Consider the following 17,606-nt stretch of genomic DNA (forward strand, 5'->3'; position numbering starts at 1 on the left):
ACATTAGGAATATTTGCCCGTTGGCTGCTTTGAGAAACACAAGAAGGAGACCAAGGTAGTAGTTCAAGTGAGAAGAAAGAAATTCTCAGCTTAGGGTGATGGCAGGTAGGCACGGGAAAGAAAAAACATGAGCCAAATTTATGGAATTTGGCTGTGTTAGGGACAGTATACCAGAAAGAGTCAAAGTTTATGTGTGTTTGTATATCAACTGAAAATATAATTGACTGTGTTGAGTCCAAGATGCATCCATAATTGAATACCTGGTAATGGAAAGAAGCTGATTTTGCAAGGCTCTGTGAGGGTAGGTGCAGTCTTCTCCATCTCTGCATACCCTGTTCCCAGTTTCAGGCACCATGCTCAGTAAGTGTTCGTGGAAGGAATGACTTTGGTGGATTTCGTTGTATGGCATAAGTGAGTTTACCTTTGGAGCAGAACCATCAGATGATTTAGGGAGGGTCAAACTAACCTGGATTTGAATCCGCAATTCCTAGCTAGGTGATCTTGAGCAAGTTACTGAATCTTTCAGTTTCCTCATCTGCAAGATGTAAGATAACAACACTGTCTCTTGGGATATAATATGATTATTCATATCAACTGAATGAATGAATGCACATAAAATGTTTAACTTAGCATCTGGTATATACCTGAGATAAATGCTCCTCAGGCATTGGCTGTTGTTACTTATGGGGAGTGTTGATGTCAGCTTGTGATTGGCAGAAAAGTAATGAGTTGTCAGCAGAAGGTAGGAGGAGAGTAGTAGTCTGTGAGTCCTTGAGGGCCTCAACCTGGAGTGGCAGAGGGAGTAGGAGCAAGGCAGTTTAGGGAAAGCTCCTATGGAAAAAGTGAGAGAAGGAATGGTAAAGGAGAAAGACCAGGTCAGTGATAACAGGAGGGGACCTGAAAAGTTCAATATGGCTGTTCCAGGCAAGGAGAATGTGTCAGTGTGGAAAATACCAAATTCAGAGAGGTCAGGGAGGGTGAGAACTGAGACTGGACATTGAGTTTGGTTGTTCAGAAAGACCCCAACCAACTGTCAAAGGAGAAGTTGCAAGAGCACCGAAGCTAGGTTACCTGTGGTTAAGGTGAGCATCAAGGAAAAAGGGAAGATTCTGTGGGCTAAAGAAGAGCTGATTGTCTCAGTAGAGGAAGAGACGAAAGGCAAGATTTCTAAAATATATTTAAGACAGTATGGCTTTTACGTTTGCACTGGTAAAAACATGCCATCACACTGCAGTTTCTTGTTGTCCCTGTGAGCAGTCTCTCTGAGATGTTCAGTGCTCAATCTTTAAGGCCCTGGTGCAAAAGCATTGGTATGGTGGCATATATAGTTATAAATGAATAAAATGTAATATATAATATAAACATGCTAATTAATTTTAATTAAGACAATGAAATACAGTCATGTATTGCCTGCTGACAGTCATGTGTTGCCTGCTGACGGGGATGTTTTGATAAATGTGTCATTAGCTGATTGTCATTGTGCAGACATAGAGTGTACTTACACAAACCTGGAGGGGATAGCCTACTACACACTTAGGCTAAATGGTATAGCCTATTGTTCCTAGAGGACAAACCTGTATGCATGTTACTGTACTGAATATTTCAGGCATTTGTAACACAATGATATTTGTGTGTCTAAACATAGAAAAATAGTAAAAATCTGGTATTATGGAATCACTTTCTATATGTGCTTTGTCGTTGACCAAAATGTCGTTGCACAGCACATGACTGTACATTATAACCAACGTTAATGAGTTCTGTAGGCCAGCAGTGTTGTAAGTACTTTTGTCAGTATTATCTCATTTAATCCTCCCAGCAACCCTATGAGGTATAGGTGGTATTATTCTCATTTTGTAGCTGAGGGGGCTAGGTAACTTGCCCAGAGTCACACAGCTGGTAAGCGGTAGAGCCAGGACTAAATACCAGGCAGTCCAGCTGCAGAGCCCATGCTGTTAACAGCCATATTCTGCTGCTTACTTTATTTTGTTGCTGAATTGCTTTGAATTGCAAATGGCATTAGATGTAATCTTTGATGAAACAGGAATGTACTAAAGGGAGGAAAATTGAACATGAAGGAAAGGGCTGGTGGTTGCTGATGGAGCAGTGTTTCCGAGACAGTAGGCAGGACTAGGACCAAGAGTGCAGGTAGAGGGTCAGTAATGGAAAATTACCCCACTTGATTTTTAGGAGAGGAGGAAGAGAGGGTTGACAAAAATACGGAGAAAGAAAGGTTAGGGATTTTGCAGGAGGGAGAGAAAGGTAGATAATACTAGAAGGTACTTTGAGGTGGTGAGAGAGACCACCATTCATCATGAGAATTGTCCAGTGGATTTTTGAAATGGTCTCCACTAATAGTTTGATGAGATTTAGTAGTCCTATTGGAGTAGAGGGCCTGCATGAGCTAGCGTTAGGATGGGACGTTCATTGACCTTGACAGATTTCCAAAGCACCCTTTGGTGGAGCTGTGAAGGTCACACTTTCCAAGGAGAGGGCTATATTTTGGTTAGTTGCTGATTTTCTGCCACAAGTAGAGATGAACAGACATAGCAGGTTGAGGAAAGAGTCATGTTGTCTTTTTTCTTTGCTTGTGAAGATGTCCCAGGCTTACAGGACAAAGAAACACAAAGCAGATGAAAGAATAAAGGAAATAGAGACCTTTTGAATTTGAGGGGTGTTGAGCCGTGAATGGCACGTACCTGCATAGCTCCCGAGTCAAACCTATTCAAGGCTTTCAGAAATCAGATACATCATGTAAAAATAGTGCTTCTCAAATTATCTGTAGGGAAGGGCTTTTTTGTTGTTAAGGTTGTGAACTGTTTCCATCTTATAAAATATCGTATGATAAAAAATGAATTTGAAAATTAATTAAAAACAAAGACATGAAGAATGCAAACCCATTTTGTTTTCTGTTACTAGACTCAACAGGCACAAGATTGTTCTGTGAAATTGTTAAAGTTTCTAAGTGCCTGCTTTTGATTTCTGAAATTAGCTCTTTGTGGACTCCTTACACCCCCAGAAGCAAGAGTGGGCCTCACTTTGCCCAGTACTGATGGATAATTTAATGGCAGCTCCTTGATAAGACCCTGGCTTGTTTACAGAGTTCCAATTCCCTGAGCTCTTCCCAGAGTGCCTAGCCCAGTGCACAGCACATTGTGGATACTCATCAAATAAATGCTGGTTAAATGATCCCTTGAATAGATGATTTTTGAATGTAGGATAAAATTAAATTAGTATGATAGCAAGTCTCTCAAAAAAAAGTTATTTAAAATGTATTCACATGATGGTAGGCTGAACTAAAGCAAAGGGTGTGTTACTTTGTTTGGCAATTTGCAAAAACCACATCTTCGTAGATTTCAGAAACCTTAGTTCTCAGGATGCCACCATTTGTCCCTTGTGCTATGTACGCACTAACCTCAGCCACAGTTCATCTTTTGGTTTTAGATTGTGTCAGCAGCTAAGGTGTGTGGAGCTGCCAGTGAGTCACCGTCAGTGAAGAGCCTCCGCTTGCTTGTTGCTGATCAAGACTTTTCCTTTAAAGCTGGCCAGTGGTAAGTGACTTTTCTGTGTTCCAAATATGTATGTTCAAGAAGGTTCCATCAGACAGAAGGGATTATTTTTTCTTCTGGAAAAGGCTAGCCATTCCCTTGAGGAAGAGGAATTCTAAATCATATCTGCTCAGGGTGAGCCTTTGTTGGCACAGAGGGTCTGATTCCTTTCCTGGCCTCAGAGCCCACTTGGGTTTTGAGCCCATGGCTCCCTCAGTCATATATGAAAATTGCTGTCTTGTGTTTTCCACATTCACACAAAGCTAGTTCTGGCCCATAGAACTGACAGCTCTGATAATTACACTCTTCAGGAATGGTTGCTAACAGAATGCACTTCAGTAATCTAATCTCCTTGAGTTACGTGTTGCAGGAGATTCATAGGTTTTTAAAAAGTAGTCGTCTTTGTGTCCAATGCAGAGTAAACAAGGTAGGTATCCTGAAGAGAAGAGGAACTAGTGACGTCATCACAGGGCTTACTACCCTCTTGACTGAATTCATCTATCATATGTACCTTATTTGGGTTGGATTTAAATACTTCACCTAATTTGTTATCAGGATTCCCCAGTCAGGCCCAGCTCCCCAGAACCCCCACACAAGTCGTAAGTCTGTCCCATTTGACTCGGGACTGATCAGCATGCTGACTGGGTAACATTTCCTCCGAATGGGGCCTCCCTGAGATTCAATTCAAGTTCAATTGTAAAGAAAGCAACTTGAATTTCCCTAGGAAAGGTGTGTTTGGGTGTGTGTGTCCTTTATTTAAATAAAGCATTCATTTCTAAATGAATTTCTGGCATGTCAGTCTTGATAGTGTTTCTTAGGAGTCACTTGACTAATTTTGGCAGTCCATCTGGAAATGTGGTTTTGTTAGAAGGAGGATGTGTGATAATAGCAAGTGTGATAATAGCAAGAGTTAGCAGTCTTGTGTGTTAATAGTTTGCCTTTGAATTTAGAACTAGAAAACAAGATGCTGATTGCAATAATTTGGGTTTGTGAAGCAATTTACTGCAATCTTTGCACATGTTCGATGATACACATTAAATGCATTTTGCCCGTTTTAGGGGGTGGGCAACATATTTACCCTTCAAAAATGGTTTAGCAGTCATTATATTGAAAAGTGGAAACTTTAATTGTAATGATCCGTTTTCCATATTTCCTTTCTGTGGAAATGTTTGTGTCCTGTGCAAAGCACTGTCTCTGTGCCTTCAACTCTGAATCCTGCCAAGACTCAGACCCAGCCTCCTGGTTAGGTAAAAGCCTGTGCATTGGTTATTGTGCTGCCACCATGGTGTGCCTGCAAGTGTAATGCACTCGCTAACCTCAGTTACCTGATAAGAAAATGTCCTCATTCCCTAGTGATATTTGTAGAAATAGAGTTCTACTGTGATTCTCAAGATGAAATGATTTGGGGTTGGTGTCATGTATACCATCCCAATGAATGGATTTGGCCATTTCACCGAATTTAGGCCTGGTTTTCATATGTGCCTGTCAGACTTATTCGGAGGTCGGACCTGGCAGGTAAGGATCACTGGCTGGTAGTGGTGACGCTTTCCCTCCTAGGTGTTGATCAGCATTCATTCCAGGCCCCTGGGCCCTCCTCTTTCAACAGATTTTACCCTTACCATTGATTTATGGTTCTAGGGGTTGTGAGTTCCTTTTGATATATGACCTTATGGTTACAGAATGGCCATTTTGCTGAGGTTGGCGGTGTCTGTCCCTTCCATGCTGTTGCTTGAATGGCTTTGTGCTCTAGGCTGTCTCAGACCATCCAGCTTGGTAGTAACTGCCATGTGGCACTTTGGAGAAGAGGGCAAGGATTAGGGAGAGGGAGTGAGGATGTGGCTGCCATGCAGTTTGTGTAGTTAGGATTATCAGACTGGAGAGCTGCTAGAAATCAAGGAGAGGGTTGCTGTTGGGCTTATCTTTGGGGTAAGAGATTGGGCCATGATTCCACATCTCTGAATTTTTGACCGGTGACTTCCTCTAACACCTACCAAACTCTGAGAATGAGGTTCCAGGCACAACTCTAACTAAATAATGTTGTCTGTGACTAGCTGGAGCTTTGGCCACAGATCTCCATGTAGACACCTTCAGCATAGATCAGATATAGGCCTCAAGGGGCTCTTTTTGCACTATACTGTGTTCTTACTGGTCCTTGCAGAGAGGGCTGGTTCCTGTAGCAATAAACCAGTTCCAAGAACTCTAGCAATCCAATCCCGAGAGAAAGGCCAAAGGCAGAACCACCTCAAAATATTTCTCACATGAGCAGGGTTGAACTTCTTGGTTCATCTTACTAGTAGGCCTACCACTTGCTAGCTCCTTGGTGAGGCCCGCCCTTGACCAGAATTCCTCCTCTCTTGGGGTGGAAAGATTGGCACTCGCGCTTGGGTCTGGAGCATGCCACCACTAGTCCTCACACGGTATGCAGCTGCCCTGAGTTTCTAGATTCACATTTGGCTGTGGTGCTCACTGCCTGCCTCTGGCATTGGTTACGCTACTGTGGGTAGCAGTGTATTGTCGCCTAGTGCCCTGGAGACTGCTCAGCTCACATGCTTGCTTTCTACCAGCTAGCTCTGTGGTGTGGTCAGTTTCCTTATTTGTCTGGGCTTCAGTTCTCATATCTTCAAAGAGGGAGCAGTAGTATTCCTAGGTTTTGGGATATTTAAAGTGTTTAGCATAATGCCTAATGTTAACTTTATTTGTTTGATTTTAGCTTTTGTTATTGCTAATAAGTATTTCATTCGGTTAGATCATATGTGCTGATAAGGCCCAGGGGACAGATTCCAATTCTTATCTCCTTGGTCAATTTCCCTGCACTGAAGCTGTTGATTGGAAGAGTGGCAGGCCAGGCAGGAGTGGGAGCTCATCACCAGCATGTCACCACTGATGGCCCAATCAGTACTCAGTCCACACTTGGCTGGGTATAGCTTGCCTCCTGAGGGGAAGTAAGGCCAAAGCATTTTCACAGAGTGGAAGGAATTCCTGGTCCTAGTGTGTCTGACTTTCTACAAGATAACATAAGTTTAGCTGCTAGAAAGCAACTTTGAGCCCTGCCGAGAGAAAGAGAACACCAAGAAGAAACACTGGAGGAGCAAGATTAGAGAAATAAGACTTTACCCCCACCCTTGAGCAGGGCTGCCACACTGTAGATAGATAATATCCTTCAACCTACATGAGCATGTGTGGCAGCCCTGATTCTCACAGGACTGCACATAACATAGCACTGTATTCCTTGGCATCTTTTTTCAAACTGTGTCCTCCCCCATTGCTTATCTGGTAAGCATTGTGTGTCTTTTAAGACTGTTTAAAGGGCATCTCTTCTGTGGTCTTTCCTAATTCCTGTACCCCCGGTAGAATTGACCTCCTTCCTCTGCCTTGCCTCGCTACGCTAAGCAGATTTTATCATTGCCCATTTAATTGTATGTATTTGTTAATTTTCCTCCTCTTAGAGTGGGTTCATTGAGGGCAGCAACTAAGACATATGTGCATCTTTGTACCTCCAGCAAGTACCACAGTGCCTGTATATGGTAGGCAGGTGCTCTCTTTGATGTTTGCATTAAGTGAATGAGTGAGGGCCTCTGAGAACTGTAGGCAAGGACTAAAGAGTTCTGGGATCTCATAGTATAGCTGCTGTGTGCTTGGCACTGGGGCTCCCTTTGTGGACAGGACCTGGCTGCCTGGTATGTCATGGTTGGATGTGGACATCCACTGCTTCACCGCGCACCTAGGCTCCTTCTGCATACACTCACTCATTGGGTATATAGTAAGGGCTTTAACTCATGGCTCCAAGAGTGCTCATCCTGCAAAGGACATTTTTAAAGGTGTGTGTTTAAGGTTTAATTCTTTCTTGGACAGATGTTTTATGAAATATGTATTATGCATATTTTCTTAAATCCATTCAGATGAAGTTTTTATGTAACTTAAATTCTTCTGTATTTTTTAATGGAGTCCTTTTTTTCCAAAGGTAGCTTTCCAGAGTTACTAGAGAAGAGGGTTCCCTTTCATTCAACTGAGAGAATGGTCTTCATCAGCATTGAGCAGCAGAGGGCACTGTAGTTCAGGAGATGAAGCAGCAAAAGTAGCTCATTAATGTATTTATTTTTTAAACATGGAAATAATGGAGATTTTTGTATACCTCCTCTGTGATAGCATATAGCAACTGTGTTAACAAATGCTAACGATAGTCTTTTAAATTTTTATCTTGTCAGAAATGAAAAGAAAGTTAAAGTACTCATGGAAAAGAGTCAAGTGAAAATAGGTTAAAGTTGGCTAAAGACCTTTTCTGGAGCACTTCCAATCCAGAACTGGTTTTTAAAGACTTATAATAAATGACTGGAAATGTAAGGCCATAGACTGCAGGAGAATATTTTTTTAAGGTCATAGATCAGATTAGAGAACATCTTTTGCTTTCCTTTTAGGCCTGTATGTAGGTAAGCAACTGGGGAAGGATGATACTTTTTGCTCTTGTGATGGCTGTGAAACACCTAGATTGGATGTTTATGTTTCCCAGATACGGGGATGAGAATTTTTTGTGGTTCTATGTTCCAATACATTTTTCTTGGTGTGTGACTAGGTTTATTGCATTTCCTAGAATCCTCACCAAAAAAGGGTTTCTGTGGCATAGAATTATTGAAAGCTTGAAACCCAGGAGTTCTAGACTACAGGATGTAGTTAGAAGAAAAGAAGGAAACGTTAAGACTTGTGTAACTCAGAGGCCATATCAGCCTATTAAGTCTGTCAAATGCTAGTGGGAGAGTTTTTGTTGCTTTTCTTGACCCTTTTTTCATACTTTTTAAAACTTAAAAAGACTGTTATGTTGAGATATATTCATATAAAATTCAAATATTTAAAGTGTACAATTCAAAGGTTTTAGTATATTAACAGAATTGTGCAGCTATCAGCAGAATCACATTTAGAACATTTTTATCCCAGAAAGAAATTCTGTAATGATTATTATTCATTCCCTATCCTCCTGCCTGCCTTAGATGACCACTAATCTATTTTCTGTCAATGGATTTGTCTCTTATGGACATTTTATACCAGTGGAATCATACAATACAGTGTGTGGTCTTTTTGTGATTGGCTTCTTTCACTTAACATGATTTCAGGGTTCATCTATGTTGTAGCCTGTATCAGTACTTCATTCCATTGTATGGATATGCCACATTTTGTTTATATCTTCATTAGCTGATGGACATTTACATTGTTTCCACTTTGGGGCTATTGTGAATAATGCTGCCACGAACATTCATGTACAAGTTTTTGAGTGAACATATAGTTTCACCTATCTTGGGTCTAAACCTAGGCATGGAATTTTTGGGCCATATGTTAACTCTAACATTTTCAGGCACTACTAAATTGTTTTCTAGAGTGGCTGTGCCATTTTACATTCCCACCAGCAATGTATAGGTGTTCCAATTTCTCCAGACCCTAAGACTATTGTTTGTCTCTTTGATTATAGCCATCCACGTGGGTGTGAAGTGGCAGCTCATTATGATTTTGACTTACATTGCCCTAATGACTATTGATGTTGAACATCTCTTCATGTGCTTATTAGCCATTTATATATCTTCATTGAAGAAATATTAATTAAAAGTATTTTGTCAGTTTTTTATTTGGTTGTCTCTTTATTACTGAATTGTAAGAGTTCTTTATATAATATGAATACAAGAACCTCAATATTAATAGATATATTATTTAAAAATATTTTTCCCATTATGTAGATTGTCTTCTTAACTTTTTTTTTTTTTTGAGATGGAGTCTCACTCTGTCACCCAGGCTGGAGTGCAGTGGCATGATCTCGGTTCACTGCTACCGCTGCCTCCCGGGTTTGAGTGATTCTCCTACTGCAGCCTCCCAAGTAGCTGGGACTACAGATGCATCTGCCACCATGCCCAGCTAATTTTTTTATTTTTGGTAGATACGGGGTTTTACCATGTTGGCCAAGCTGGTCTCAAACTCCTGACCTCAGGTGATCCGCCCACCTCGGCCTCCCAAAGTGCTGGGATTTGTATAGGCGTGAGCCACTGTGCCCAGCCCTGACTTTCTTGATGATAACATTTGTAGCACAGAGTTTTAAATTTTGATGAAATCTGTTTTCTCTATTTTTTTCCAACCCTTTAAGCCATTGCCATGAAGTCTTACTCCTGTGTTTTCTTCTAAGAGTTTATAATTTTAGCTTTTACATGTAAGTTTCTGCTCTGTTTTGACTTAATTTTTGTATATATTGTGAAATAGAGGTCCAAATTCATTCTTTGTATGTGGTTATTCAGTTCTCCCAGTGCCACTGTTGAGTAGACTGTTCTTTTGCCATTAAATTGCCTTGGCACCCTTGTCTAAAATCAATTCACCATGAATTTAAGGCTTTATTTCTGGACATTCCGTTCTTTTCCATTGATCTACATGTCTGTCCTTATGTCAGTACAACAGCATTTTCATTACTGTAGCTTTGTAGTAACTTTTGAAATTCAGGACATGTGAGTCCTACAAATGTAACCTTCTTTTTCAAGATTGTTTTGATGATTATGGGTTCCTCAAATTTCCATATGAATTTTATGATCAACTTGTCAATTTCTACAATGAAAACACCTGGGGTTTTAGTAAGTACTGCATTGAATCTGTGGATCAATTTGAGGAGTATTGCCATCTTAGCAATATTTAAGTCTTCCATGCCATGAACATGGGCTATGCTTCCATTTACTTAGATCTTTAATTTTTTTCCAATGGTGTTTTGTAGTTTTTACTGTGTAAGTCTTACACTTATTTTGTTAAATTTATTCCTAATTATTTTATTCTTTTTTATGCTATTTTAAGTGTAATTGGTTTTCTAAATTTCACATTTGGATTGTTCATTGCTAGTGTATAGAGATACAGTTGATTTTTGTCTGTTGATCTTGTATCCTGCAAACTTATTTGAATTTATTAGTTCTAATATCTTTTTAGTGAATACATTAATACATTAGTATTTTCTATATATGACAGCATACCATCTACAGCTTCCACCTCTGCAATCTGAATGCCTTTTATTTCATTTTCTTGTTTACTTACTTTGGCTAGAACCTCTAGTACAATGTTGAGTTGGAGTGGTAAAAGTAGACATCCTTATCTTGTTTCTCTTAGAGGGGAAACATTCAGCCTTTCACCATTAAGTAGGATGTTAGTTGTTCTGAATATGTTTTATTTCGTTTTCTTGTTTACTCACTTTGGCTAGAACCTCTAGTACAATGTTGAGTTGGGGTGGTGAAAGTAGACATCCTAATCTTGTTTCTCTTGGGGGGAAACTTTCAGCATTTCACCATTAAGTAGGATGTTAGCTATGGATCTTTTGTAGGTGCCTTTTATCAGGTTGAGAAAGTTCCCAATTATTCCTAATTTGTTGAGTATTTTTGTTATGAAAAAGTGTTGGATTTTGTCAAATGTCTTTTCTTGACTATTGAGATGATCATGTGGGTTTTGTCATTTATTCTACTGAGTGGTGTATTACATTTATTTATTTTCAGATGTTAAACCAACCTTGTATTCCTGGAATTTTTGTACCTGAATTCAGAAGGGATACTGGTCTGTAGTTTTCTTTCAATGTCTTTGTCTGGCTTTGGTATGAGGGTAATACTGGCCTCATAAAATGAGTCAGGAAGTGTTCTCTTCTGTTTTTGGAATATATTTTGAAGGATTCGTATTAATTCTTAAATGTCTGATAGAACTTAACAGGATGCCATCTGGACCTGAGCCTTTTTTTTTTTTTTTCCTTGCTCTTGTTGCCCAGGCTGGAGTGCAATGGTGCAATCTTGGCTCACTGCAACTTCCGCCTCCCAGGTTCAAGTGATTCTCCTGCCTCAGCTTCCCAAGTAGCTGGGATTACAGGCATGTGCCCCTATGCCTGGCTAATATTTTGTATTTTTTTTTTTTTTTTTAGTGGAGACAGGGTTTCACCATGTTGGTCAGGTTGGTCTCGAACTCCTGACCTCAGGGGATCCACCTGCCTTGGCCTCCCAAAGTGCTAGGATTACAGGCGTGAGCCACTGCACCTGGCATGGGCCTGAGCTTTTCTTTGTGGGAAGTTTTAAAATTATTAACTCAATCCTTTAACTTGTTATGGGTCTGCTCAGATTTTCTTTCTTCTTGAGTCAGATTTGGTAGTTTATGTCATTTTAGGAATGTGTGCATTTCATGTAAGTTAGCTAATTTTTTGGCATATAGTTGTTCATGGAATTCCTTTATAATTCTTTTTATTTCTGTAAGCTTTATGATGATATCTCCTCTTTTATTCTTGATTTTAGTAATTTTTTTTCATAGTCTTGCAAAGGTTTGTCAATTTTGTTTAATTTACCAGTTTTTAAAATTGCTTCAACAATAATCATTTATTTGGCTTTCTTTTTAGGGTTGATTTCTTTATTCCAGGAGTCTCTGTGGTTGGTGGGTTTTCAATATGCTCCAGTCCCAGACTGCTAGAACAAGAGAGAGTGATAGAATTGGCAGTGAAATATACGAACCACCCTCCTGCCCTCTGGGTTCACAATACGGTAAGCAAACTGCCTGTTTAAACGCAATGATCTGGGAATCTCTGCCACCCACAAAATTTGTGTTAAGCTCATTTGATTCACATAAGAAACCTGGGCTTGAGTAAAAGGTACATGCCCACAAAGAGCTTCTAAGACAGGTCAAAGAAACTTTGATGCATTAAGTATGAGTCAGAGACTTTGGGAATCTGGAAGTATTTTCTGGGTCACCAAACGGTATTCAGTTGAATACTGCTTTAGAATTAAAATATTTTATATTTTAGACAAGTTCTAAAAAGTTGGCTCTCTGTGTCATGTAAATGGTAAATCTATAAATCAGATTATTTTGTCCTAACCATCCTAAATAAAGGGAATTAAATTATTATTCTGTCACTTTGGAGGGGAAACTATCTGATTACATAGTACTGCTTCTTCCCAGAGGTGAGCACAGCTAAATCCACGGTGCCATTGCCTCTCCATTTCAGTGTCTGGAAAGCTCTTCACTTGGGATTCTGAGAGAGAATCCAATTTGACTGCTGTTAATAACTCTTATTTCACCACAGGGCTCAACACAATCCAACAGAAGCTGCCTGTCATTACCTACTAGAACTCTGATAACAAAGAATGAGCTCAGAACAGATCAGTTACTCATTGTCTTAGTTTTTGACCCTTCTATCCTTTTCACTTACTGCTTTTTCTATCCTTTTCCTTTTCCTTTCACTTCCTCTTCATTACAAGAGTGTCTTCTATATTTACCAACAACCTCCATCCCATCCCAGGCATTTTCTTACCTTCTTTACCAAAAACACATACCAGTACAAATATGGCTTCAAAAACAGCATTTTCCTGTTTCCTGGAAATCATTGAAAATCAACAAAGGAAAAAGAAAACAAAACCTCTATTTTCAGCAAAACTTGGAAACACACTGTAGTATATTTTTAAAGGTTGCAGAGAATTTTTGGGTTTCTGTAGGAGCCACATGGAAATAAGTAGAGGAGAGAGGCCAAGAGTAGCAAATTATATAGAGCACCAACAAAAATACACGAGGGAGTGGGGTGAGACTTAACAGCTCTTGCTTGCAAAAGAGGGTATGGAAACACCATTGAGTTTTGTGGCTGTAGAAGGCCCGAACGGAGCAAGGTTCAGTTAGGAGAGAAGGCTGCAAAGAATCACACAGGAAAACCATGTTTGTAGGAACTAAATTGTCCTGTAGTAGCTGAAGAGAGCTTTTATGTTGTGAAAACCAGCTAGCTTAGGATACTGTCTGGCCCATCCCCCAATGTAGGACCCTCTTGCAAATAGTCCAAAAAAAAGCACAGTTCATTTCAATCCCATGAAAGAAATCAAAGAAGACATGAGTAAATAGAGAGATGTACTGTGTTCATAGATTGGAAAACTCAACATAGTAAAGAAGTCAGTTCTCCTTAAATTGATTTATAGATTTAACATAACAATAAAACCTCAACAGGATTTTTTATAGATATGGACAAAGTGATTTTAAAATTTATATGGAACAAAAAAGGACCTAGGATAGCTAAAACAATTTTGAAAAAGAAGAATAAAGTGAGAAGAATCACATTAATCAAATTTAAGACTAAGATAAAGCTACAGCATTCAAAACAGTATGGTATTGGTGAAAGGAGAGAGACACATCAAATAATGTAACAGAATGAAGAGTTCAGAAATAGACTGACATATATGGTCACTTTATTGTTGACAAAGGTGCTAGATTCAATGGAAAAGTTGAATGGCAAAAGGATAAACTTTTCAACAAATAGTTCTGGAACAATTTTGCATCTAGATGCAAAAAACAAAAAAATGAAAAACCAAAAACCTTCAACCTAAACCTAAACCTCATACTTTATATTCAGAATTAACTCAAAATGGGTTGTAGATCTAAATGTAAAACATGGTACTACAAAAGTTCTAGAAGAAAACAGGAGATATTTGGAACTTGAGAGTAGGTAAAATTCTTAAACATAATACTAAAAGCAAGATCCATCAAAAAAAAGGTTGATGGTAGGACATGGTCAAAATTAAAACTTTTTCTACAAAAGGCATTTAACACAATTTAAAAACAAGCTACAGACTGGGAGAAAATATTTACAAATCAGATATCTAACAAAGGGCTTGAATCTAGAATATATAAAGAAATCTCAAAAGTCAACAAAAAGAAAACAAGCAACATGATTTTTTTAAATGGACAAAGAATTGAACAGACACTTCAGTAAAAAAGGATATGAGGATGGCAAATAAGCAATGAAAGGTGTTCAAACATCGTTAACCCTGAGGGAAATGTAAATTAAAACCATATGTGGTGGGATGCCACCACAGATCTAGTCTAATGTCTAAAATTAAAAATACTGACAATACCAAGCGTTGGCAAGGATGTGGAGCAACTGGAACTCTCGTATATTGCTTATATTGCTAGTAGGAATGCAAAATAGTACAGCCAATCTGGAAATCATTTTAGCAATTTTGTATAAACATACACTTAACATGTGACCCAGCAATACCACTTCTGAGTGTCTTAGAGAAATGAAGGCTATGTTTATATAAAAGCATAACATGAATATTTATAGCAGTTCTATTCATAATTATTAAAAACTTTTAGAAACAACCCAAATGTCCCTCAGCAGGTGAATGGATAACTTGTGATATATTCATACAAGGGACTATTAAAGAGATGAATTATTGATGCATGCAGCAATGTGGGTGAATCTCAGAGGCATTCGGTTGAGTGCAAGGAGGCAGTTCCAAAAGGTTACATACTGTAAAATCCCATTTTTGTCACATTCTGGAAGACAAAGATACAATGATGGGAAACAAATCAGTGGCTGACTGGGGTTGAGATGACTGTAAAGGTGGGATCGATAGCACAGGGGAATATTTTCAGGGGGTGATGGAACTAATACATGTTTTGATTTTGAGGCTTGTTACCCAGATCTATATGTGTGTTAAAATTCATAGAACCGTATACCAAAAGAAAAAGATTTGTATTAAGGAAATTTTTAAAATAAGTTTTTAAAAATGTACAGGAGCAACACAATATATTCTTGTGGTTTACACATCAAGTTGTGTCTGTCCAGGATAACCCTCAGTTGCCTGTGTAGGCATTTCCATTGTAAATGTATCCTGTCACATTTTTACCCTGCAACCTTCTGAGTCTCTCCGTCAGTGTGGCCTCAGCTGCCTCATTGCTTTTTGGAGTCTCTGTGGATTTTCTACTCATTACTGGCTCTAGATTGCTCCTAGAGGTGCTAAAATATGCTGCTGGGGTGAGAGCAATGAAGTGTCCGCATGCCCCTTGCTCAGAGTTGAAATAAGGGTAGCCATCCCAGTTCCTACTGCCATGAACATCTCCCCCATCCTCCCTGTTAGCCTTAGCTTCTCACGTGACCTGACCTGGTCTCGGTCCACAGCTTCCTGCTTGGTTTCATGCCTCATTGGCATTTCAATGAAGGAACTTATTCTTGCAGGCTGTAGAAAATCTCAAAGTGTTATTGCCTGAATGCACATCCTAATTGTAGTACCTGCTCTACTCTGCCCAGTGGGAGTTGCAAACAGCCTTTATGAAGTCAGATTTTTCTTGGAACCATTTTCAGGTGGCTATTTTCCTCCTGAGGATTTGTCTTATTAAGCCATTTGAGTGGACAGTGGAGGCACGTGAGTGTCTGGGTGGCAGCAGGCTGCACCGTTGAGACATGGAATAAAGTGCCATAAACGTCTTCCTTTATTTTATCTGCTTTGGCTCAAGCTCTTGGCAGGGTAAAGGGTTCTAGACAGCTATTGTGTGCTCAGCTCCAGTTGCTGTAGAAAGGTTGTTTATTTCACAAGTAGAAAATCTATACCAAAGTTAGATACATTGCTGTGTAATTGAAGGTAATGTCCTTTTATTCACTTACATATTACAGTGTACAGTACTTTGAGTCTTGTGTTCATGTTACCCTCGCAGTTTTTATTGATCAACAAAAAGACAAAGATGGCTTTTAATTCTTCCCGGATGCTACCAAATCAGAAGACAGACCTACCGAAGATTATTTTGTCGTCAAGGATAAGACAGGCTTCTTGAGTATTATCTTTCCCTGGGGCACATTTTCTTGCCAACTCTAGAGTTGAAAATACTGTGGTTTCTAAAAACAATAACCTAGAGGCTTTCTTTGTTGTCATTACTAAGCATGCCAAAGATGGCCATTGGAGAAAATTATTTCAGTCTCTTTCACTCTGATTCTTATAGATAAAGAGAGAACTGCACAGGCAAGCAAGAGAGGGAGGGAAGGAGGATACAGGAGATGAAATTCATTGTCATCATTAGGCAGAGCCTTTTGTATCTTAAATTCTGTTTTTGAGACTCGAAAGGAAAGAATATTTTAAAGCACTTTGGTAGCCACTGTAGCAATTCCTAGATTTCAGTTATTCCTAACTGAATGCTCCCTTGCTGCTAATTTCTTTTGTCAAAAATGAAAACCCACTTATCACCATTCATGTAAAAATCTCCCACATATTTAAAATAGTTAGGTTCAGACATTTTTTCCTCTGAAAGAGTATCCATTCATTTAACAGTTCTTTACCAAAAAAGACATGTTTTTGTGAATTCAAATAATTTTCATTTTTCTTAGATATTCTCTAAATTTAACTCATCTTTAACTTGCAGAGACCAAATTAAATTCATATCCAGAAGTACCTACTGCTCACCTGACATGCAAGGTGCCAAGGTGTGAATGCTAAGGGTTTGGTTCTCAAAAAACATGCGATGTGTTATTACTTCTTAGGAGGGCATTCATTTAGTTGATTTATGCCAGGAACGTGTAATGGGAGAAACCTATGCTCTTAATACAAGTTTCTTTATTCCTAGACTCTGTTTTTTAGTGACAGGGAAGAAGGAAGCTGGTATTGCCAGCACTTTTTCTTTTGTGACAGCTGCAATGACCAAAATTCCTTCTTATGTAGAGCCAGATACTCTGGAGTTCCACCCACTGTGAGTCAGTTCATGTTCACACCAACCCTGTGAGGTGGGCAGTGCAGGTGCTGGTACCCATTTTCCAGGGGTGGCAGATGAGGCTCAGAATTTAAGGGACTTGCTGGATTTCACAGGGGCCATGATTAAAATTCATTTGACTCCAAGATCAGTGGTTTTTTCCCAAACAAGGGATTACCAACTTGGTCAGATCCAATGCCCCTTTCTAGAACTGTCCTGAAATGAAAGTCATAGTTAATGTAATGTACCCATAGATTTTTTTTTTGAATAACATAATTCTAACTGTAATACAAAGGAGAAATAAAAGAAAGTGATCCATAATCAAAGAATATGTATTTTAAAATATAAATGGTTAGGCAGATCTAACTGGAAGATAGAATGAAGTAATCAGATGACTATTCCTAAACATAGAATCACCATGAATACACTGTCTACAGATGCAGATGATAAAGATGTGTTGTGTGGGTGACACATGTCACTAACCGGAATGTGGTTTTCCAGAACAGTGAACATGCTTGGTCAAGTTCTGAACACAACAAAGTGTAATCTACGTTGTGGCTACTGAGTTTATTTGTAAAATGAGCTAGGGTC

At 39.1% G+C, this 17,606-nt stretch overlaps 1 protein-coding gene across 12 annotated transcripts in view; it reads left to right on the forward strand.

The window, feature by feature from the left end:
* Window positions 1-17,606, forward strand: part of OXNAD1 (oxidoreductase NAD binding domain containing 1) — a 60,146-nt gene that overhangs the window by 17,947 nt on the left and 24,593 nt on the right. For all 12 annotated transcript variants that reach the window (XR_010113930.1, XR_008660513.2, XM_063610784.1 and 9 more), the window contains 2 exons: window positions 3,442-3,548; window positions 11,920-12,061. Coding sequence is in view for 10 of the 12 variants with exons in the window: in XM_063610784.1 (XP_063466854.1) it covers window positions 3,442-3,548; window positions 11,920-12,061 (249 nt within the window). In the remaining 2 variants the exon portion in view is untranslated. The remainder of the gene's footprint in view (window positions 1-3,441; window positions 3,549-11,919; window positions 12,062-17,606) is intronic.

The sequence above is a fragment of the Symphalangus syndactylus genome, chromosome 10 (genome assembly GCF_028878055.3).
Source record: "Symphalangus syndactylus isolate Jambi chromosome 10, NHGRI_mSymSyn1-v2.1_pri, whole genome shotgun sequence".
Taxonomy (NCBI): Eukaryota; Metazoa; Chordata; class Mammalia; order Primates; family Hylobatidae; genus Symphalangus; species Symphalangus syndactylus.